At 34.0% G+C, this 8,110-nt stretch overlaps 1 protein-coding gene across 2 annotated transcripts; it reads left to right on the top strand.

The window, feature by feature from the left end:
* Positions 1 to 495: 495 nt before the first annotated feature.
* LOC110884449 (probable WRKY transcription factor 7) lies at positions 496 to 5,537 on the top strand. 2 transcript variants are annotated; one of them, XM_022132161.2, is made up of 3 exons: positions 496 to 1,129; positions 1,590 to 1,715; positions 2,816 to 3,262. In XM_022132161.2, the coding sequence occupies exons 1-3, from the start codon at positions 546 to 548 to the stop codon at positions 2,910 to 2,912; spliced, it is 807 nt and encodes a 268-aa protein (XP_021987853.1). In that variant the 5' UTR covers positions 496 to 545; the 3' UTR covers positions 2,913 to 3,262. The 2 variants fall into 2 exon arrangements, with proteins under 2 accessions (XP_021987853.1, XP_021987852.1); XM_022132160.2 differs by lacking the exon at positions 2,816 to 3,262 and adding an exon at positions 5,255 to 5,537 and having other exon boundaries at positions 498 to 1,129.
* Positions 5,538 to 8,110: the final 2,573 nt, after the last annotated feature.

Genomic DNA, 8,110 nt, shown 5'->3' with positions numbered 1-8,110 from the left:
CCAATACATATGCCACTTAGTTTCCTCCCAAAATACCCATCAAACTTGTGACCATCGTCTTACACAAAAATGTAAAAACATAACCTTATAAATATATTAAAATCAAAATCAAACCAAATAAAAATATAAATTCATCACATTACAATAGAGTTGACCCGTATTTTTAATTCTATAACTTATACACCATTTATTCACAAAAATAATAAATGTTACTTCATGTTAAGGGCAAAGCAATCCAACGATGGTGACACAATGTTTGACTTTTATATTAAATCATCACCATCCCTCTACTCTTGTTAAGTTATTATTAAAAAGCAAAAAACCCTACCCCACAAATAATATTACATACATCTCTCATCTACGTGTCGTCCCACTATTGGTCCTGTCCATTGACCACAGGTGGACCTACAAGGACAAAACCGTCATTTCACAACATACCCACCACCCCATCACCATTTTGACCTAATATTAATTGAATAAATTTCCTACTTTTATTCGTCATTATTATTTCGTGAATTATTTCCGACTTTAATTTTATAAAAGAAATGGAAGAACTCGCCGTCCGGCAAGCCGGTTCCGCCGGACTTCGAAGCCTTGAGAATCTAATCGGAATAATATCCACCCATCACCACCGTCAACCACCGTATTCCGCCGATTACGTCGTCGCCACCGATATCACCGTCACCAAGTTTAAAAAGTTTATTTCTCTTCTTGACCGGAATTCCACCGGTCACGCCCGGTTCCGGCGAGGACCCGTTTCAAAGCCCACGGTGGTTCCGGCGGTGGTGCCGGAGATTGGGTATTCTGGGCCGGCGATTCAGAACCCGGTGCCGGTAATTCCGGTGGTGAAATCTTTTGAGAGAAAGGAGGTTCCGGCGACTACTATAAGTTTCGCCGGCGCCGGTGTGGGTTCTCCGGCGACGTCGTTTTTGTCGTCGTTGACCGGAGATAGTGAGGGGTTGCAGCCGTCAATGTCATCCGGGTTTCAGATCACAAATCTTTCTCAGGTTTCTTCGGCTGGCCAGCCGAATATGTCGTCTTCTTCGTTTAAGCGGAAATGTAATTCGATGGAGGATTCGCATACCAAGTGCACCGGGTCTTCGGGTCGGTGTCATTGTTCTAAGAATAGGTAATGAATTTCGATACTGGTTCGAATAAGGTGATTCGACCGAGGAAAAAAAAGAAAAAAAAAACTAAGTTATGGGCCCTCAGCATATCCAAGGGCCCACAATTTTGTAGAGTTTCTTTTAACTCTCAAATTGTTGGAATTGTGTAATTGCTTCTTTTAGAAATCGGATGCAAAATGTGTCATCATATTTTCACGTTTAAGGATTCTAACCAAAAATAATATTTTTTTTTCTGGAAAGGGGGTAGCGGCGCAACTTGTTGCCCGACTACCTGCCATTGCTTTGTAATTGCCCTTTCTCGTGTGGAATGATATTATCGCAGGTATAAATAAAAAAAAAAAAATTTGGATTAAAAGGGAAAAGATTTTAGAATATGTTATATGACTTTAAAAAGATTGAGTCAGACATGGACATGGTTTGACTTGTGATTTCTAAACTTCTTATAAGCTCGATTATTTTTAGGAAATCGAGGATGAAAAGAGTAGTGAGAGTGCCGGCGATAAGCGTGAAGATGGCTGATATACCGCCAGACGATTATTCGTGGAGGAAATACGGTCAAAAGCCGATCAAAGGATCACCATATCCAAGGTAAATATATTTATTTATCGTGTTTATATTAGACTATTAGTACAAATCTTGACTAAGCCTGGTTAGTAGTTTAACTAGTTTTTACTCACTGAGTTAACTAGGGATATTTAAATATAGTTATTTTCGTTAGCGTTGGGTGATGGAGCCGGCCGAAAGATCATAAAGTATGGTTTACAGTTAAGGGTGTTTTCGGTAATTCACTGAGGGTCGCTTGGACTTTCAAATATCTTGGCATTTTTAAATTGTTTGAATGATAATATTATATTTAAGTTAAATGAAAAAGTATTCTTAAATAACGTTTAAAGCTGTAAACTTTTGTTTAAACCAAGATCTAAGAATATATCTTCAGACACAAGGAATATTAGGTAAATAAAATGTTATCATCTGAATAAATATAGACAAAAGGTCAATGGTTTACTGAAAGTCAACTTACACTCGTGCATACATTGATAAGGCAGCCTTTTTTTTAATCTCAATATATATATATATAGATATAGATATATATAGGGCAAGGTTCATTTGATAAGAAAATTTAATTGAGAAAAAAAAGAATAAAGGATAACTTTGTAAAACATTAAATAAAAAAGCCTTATCCACAACTCTCCCCATCTCTCTTCTTTGTATCTTAAACCAAACACCACTATCACCATCTATGGTTGGCCAGCAAAGAAACCCCACCACTTGCCACTAAAAACCTCAATCGATCTGTTCCAGAGATCACAAATTGGTTCAAGCAATGCATAATGGCTGCATTTTTTGAACTCTCTCTGTTTCTCGGTTCAAGAAATGCATACCTCAATCGATCTCCATCGTCGAATTCTCTACCACTCTCCTCCAACACCATGAGCATCCTCTTTGTCTCAACCAGTTCTGACCGTCCACAGTGGTGGCTGAGTAAACAGAGCAAACTCGGCTGGAGATAGGTTTGTTTGAAGTAGAAGTAGTTGGGATTGTTTGTATGGGGAAGGGTGTAAATTTGGGGTTTGGGGTTTTTCTTCACTCTAGATTCAGATAGGGATAGGATTAGCAAATCATTGAACATAGAAATTTAATCATTAGTCTAGCCGTTTCTGAATCTTCGTACTGTTTTTTGTTAAAAGTCATGCAGTTGGTGGTGGTTGTGATGGATCTGGATGGAGGCGGAGGTGTGGTGTGGTGGATTTGGATGATTATTCTTTTATGTTGCAGACACTATAGAGAGAGTAGCTTGCTCTGGCGAGTTGCAGAGAGAAAGATGGAGAAGAGAGAGAGAGAGAGTTGAGGGAGAGAGACTAGGTGTTTATTTATTGGGGAAGAAGATGGTGTTTATTTATTAATGAATATTTTAAATAAAAATATGAAATGACCAGAATACCCTTAAATGGCTAGACATAACTGAAAATTTTAACCGAGTTAGTGCCAAAGAGAAATGTGTAATGCATTTTCCAAATAAAGAACTGTGACTGTAATTATTAAAGTTAAAGGTCATCAAATGCAACACCTTAGAAACATAAAAGACGAAAAGTGTAATTTACCCAACATTTTAACACAAAATTAGTTTTAAGTAGATTTTGAAGAGAGAGAAAAAATAAACAGATGGTACTGTTATACAATAAATAGTTAAAAGATTTGTTTAAGTGATTATTATTGTTGTTGTTATTATAACCTTATTAATAAGCAACTTATTTGTGCATATCATACTTGTACAATTAGCTTTGGGAGTCTTTCAAAAAAAAAATAGAAATTTTCCTTTTTAACCTTAAAGTTTTAAAGTTTGACAATTTAAGTTTAAACTTCTAATCTTTGTTTCCTTTTTAACCCTAAAGTTTTAATCTTTGACAATTTACCCTACAATTTTAATATTTGACAATTTAAGTTAAAAAATTTTAATATTTCTATCCTTTTTAACCCTAAAGTTTTAATCTTTGACAATTTAAGTTTAAAGTTTTAATCTTTGGTAATTTAACCCCTTTGATTAATTTGATTCTTTTACTTCTAATTCAAAAGTTTTCATCTTTTGCGATTTAATCACTTTGATTCTTTTTTACTCATGTGTTGTAATCTTCACTTTGGTGGTTTTTCAAAGAAAAAATATTATGTATATGGTTGTTGTAACTTTGCCATTGGAGGCTTTTCAAAAAAAATGATTTTTTTACTTTTAATCCAAAAGTATTTCATAAATTATTTTAACCCAAAACTATTTGTTTTTTAGTTTTAACATTAAACCTTTTATCTTTTGCAATCTATACTCACAACTTTTTTTACTTTCAACTTTGTTCCTTTATAGTTTTCGTTTTCCGCAAAATTTTCGCTTTATGCTTCGTTCTAAATTTTGTGACTTAAAACATCGCAACGTGCGTCTTTGGTTTAGCGTTTTCACGTTTCGGTCTAAATTTTGCGAGTTAACACGACGCAACGTACGTGTGTGGGTGAACGTTTTTACATCGTCTATTTTTTTCCTGTTTGACAGGTTCAACATAACGTGTGCATCCTAAATCGACTTAGTTATAACTAAAGAATCCCCGCCGCATTGCGGCGGGTCGTAATTCTAGTTGTTATTATATTAGATTGTTTCATGTTATTTTACCATCAGTTATTACTTTATTTGATTCCACCGATTTGGACTTAACCTATATTTTACTCCTAGTAGTTAAAACTTTAGAATATGTCACCGCATATAGTAATGTATTAAATTACATCATTAGCTACAAGAATGTTTTTAGATTTTTATTTTGAGCACGAAAGTTTTTGGATTTTTATTTGACCACAGAAGTTATTGGATTTTCATTTTGACCACGTTTCTATTGATTTTCATTTCATTTCATTATTATTATATAATACATATACCGTTGATCCTTAAATACAATCACTTTTGTGACTTTTGACTTTGACCAAACAAAGTTTGTTTAGTGTTAAGATTGTAGCTTCAACTTTTTTTAGTTAACTTTTAAAGTTGTCACTTTTAACCTCTGCTTTCTAAAAACTTTATACGGTTTCACTTTGACCCCTCGACTTTAAGTCACTTTGCGTTACAAATTCGTGCTTTTTAGTGGTTTTGGTTGTTGTTTGGCCTCTCCTCGTCGGTATAAATTCGAATTTATCTCCGTTTTACATCATGTGCGTCAGTTGGTGTTATAAATTCGTGATTTTGTTATATGTTTTTTTCTCGGTTTTGATCGTTGTTTGATTGTTGTTTAGCATGTTTTTACGCCCTTTCCTTTGGTGCTATAGTTTTACGCCCCCTTCCCGCAATGCGGGGGCTCAATTCTAGTCTACTTATAATTGACTCTCTACATGTATATGTGTGTAAAATAATTGCAATATATATTATATTTTTAACATTTTTATTACTAATAAAGATGTTACAAATAATTTTATAAAACTATAATTAGATTACAAACAATGACATCAAATGAACTCAAGTGTACATAAATAAAAGGAGTGAATGTATGCTACATCGTGTTGAAATGAAAGTTAATACTTCATGACTTCCCTTCAATATTTTTTTTACATAATCTTACATATTCTAATTACTTTCTATTTCTGATCATGAATTTTAGGGGTTATTACAAGTGTAGCAGCTTAAAAGGTTGTCCTGCACGAAAACACATTGAAAGAGCATTAGATGACCCTTCAATGCTTATAGTGACTTATGAAAGTGAGCACAATCATTCCCTTAAAGCGAAGGACTCGTCGACGACCATAATCTTTGAATCTTCTTAAATTTTCATTGTATAAACACATAAAAATAGAAGTTGTTTACGACCTTTATAGTTGTGAAGTGATGTTAAGAGGCAAAGAAGCCTGCATTTTACTATCTTAGTAAGAAACACTTATCCAAAATGTTTTTTTTTTTTTTTTTAATTTATGGAGAAAGTGAGAAACGTAAATAAAATTTAAGTGATATTTTGATATTTTATAGATAAAATAGAGGCTTTGACTTCAAGGGCCAAGTCACACCGCATTTGTAGCGATGCTCATATGTTTTAGGGTTAAGTTATTCTATAAACACTCTTAAATAAGAAGTGTACAAAGACACAACAGATTGCACAAGATGACACAAAGTCCAATAAAATATAGCACAATGCCGAAAAATATAACATAATATAGAGGAAAAAAGACACAACGAGTCGCAAAAAAAACCCAATGACGCAAATATAGAAAAGACATGATGATAATAAACAAAAATTCTAAAATCTACAACCTATAAATTCAAAATTGAACACGTAAAATCTCATATCGTAGAGTTTGATAAGAGGGTTCAATGCCGCTTAAATGAGATCAATCGGAGTCCATTTGATACCCTTTGTATGACTTTTTATTTTTAGTAGTCTTTGTATTTGATCCTAAACCTATGGAGCTTATTGTTACTTTAATTGTATAAGTAACGTGTTTCTTACTTTATTTTGTTGATATTATAAGACTTCCAATTTTTTTTCTCAATCTCTCTTATAGAAGGTTTGTATTTTTCTTCGATTAAGGTTTTTTGTAATTTATCTTCTATCATATATATTAAGAAAGTTTAAAATACAAAAGTCTCTTAACGTGCGACGATACGTGATCAACAAAATAACATGTGTAATTATGATATAACATGTGTGCTAGGGTAAAAACCAACATATATGTGATTTGTGTTTTGACCATGCATGATTTCTTATTCATGCATATTTAGGGTTTCAAATTTATATATACATTCATAGTTTGTTAAGTATTTATTTCTTATCTTAGGAACATTTTCAACATCGAACATACATCTAATAACCTTCACATCTTTTATATCTCACCACCAAATGAAGTATTTAGTCATTTAGACTTGACTATTTCGTAGGCGATAATTCGGGTCTTCAAACAGAAAACTTGAGACTTTAAACATTTGGTGATTTAGGAGGATGAGGATGGACATTTAGAGTGAGTGTTTTCATTGACAAGCAACATTAGTTGACTCTTTCCATCTCATACAATCAATGATGAGACAAATACTTCATCATCCACCATCTAGGAGGACCCATCGATAGTCAAGAAATGTCTCGCGGATGAAGACAGGTAGGAGCGATGTGTAGAGGACTTCTACTTCCATGAGACCTCTTGGGTTGTATTAAGTGAAGAAGGAAGCGTGATTTATGGCCCATTATATGTATACAAAGGTTTTTAGTTTTCAATCATAATAACACAGGTATGAAACTCAGAACAAACACTAGAATGATATATGAAATATGAGTACATGATGGAAGAGATATATATACACACACACACACAACACTCCAATTAACTCTCATGAACAAATTAACAATCATGCAACCAACTCTAACTAACTCACATCAACTATCTGATCACTATACACCACACATTCTAATATGTTCCCTCGAACTGAAGGGGATGCAGCAACGTGAAGCTTAGACCGAAGAATGTCAAAGCGAGACAAAGACAACCCTTTGGTTAACCAATCGGCTAGCTGAAAAGTCGTAGGCACATAGTGGACACCAAGAGTCTGGGCCAACACCAAATCCCGAATAAAATGCAAGTCAATCTCCAAGTGTTTTGTGCGCTGATGAAACATTGGGTTGACTGCAAGATAAGTGGCACCAATGTTGTCACACCAAATAGTAGGTGGACATGATAAAGTAATATGAAGCTTTTGTAAAAGCGATAAAATCCATTGAATCTGAGCAATAGTATGAGCTAAAGCACGATACTCAGCTTCTGTACTAGAACGAGCAACACTATTATGTTGTTTCTTGGAGTTGCAACTGATGATGTTGGGCCCAAGAAAAACACAAACCGATGATCATCAGGGCATCCCGCCCAATCTATTGAGTTCGGGAACTTAATATCGTGCTTCCCCGTTTAATGTTCATGTCAATTGACAACCTGACTCGCATCTCTCGCCCATCAACATCCTTTTAAATATAACCGATTTTAGGTATGCGCTAGATAAATCTATGGTGTAATATTAAAGATTTATAAAACTTACAGAACCATCTAGATTCGAGTGAGCTCATGGTCTTTGCATTTTTGGGGATCTTAAATAATACACGAAGCTAATGTATTAAAACAAATATTATGAGCAAAAAAGTAATAATAATAATAAGAATAAGAATGAGTCGCCCATTCAGAGTCAAACATATTGCCTTCCTAGTTCCAATTAAATAAAGGTGGAAACAACTTTGGTCATTGAGGAGGCTGAAGACGGTGCTGAGGAACCCAAGTTTAAATAGGTTTTGGTTTGCTCATATCCTGAATGTCCTAAAGAGGTTGTCAGTGCGACACCAATGTAAGTTATTTATATTTTTTGTTATTTTATAATAGTTATGCTTATATTATTCTACTTTACAAATGTAAATTGTATTTATTTTGTGAAATACTTTTTGTCCATTTAGTTTTAGGATTCCGATCAGAGTACAAGATTCTGCAGCTGT

Source organism: Helianthus annuus, chromosome 2 (assembly GCF_002127325.2).
Source record: "Helianthus annuus cultivar XRQ/B chromosome 2, HanXRQr2.0-SUNRISE, whole genome shotgun sequence".
NCBI classification, from domain to species: Eukaryota; Viridiplantae; Streptophyta; class Magnoliopsida; order Asterales; family Asteraceae; genus Helianthus; species Helianthus annuus.
Note: the sequence above shows the minus strand (reverse complement) of the source record. Positions and strands in the feature narration are given on the sequence as shown.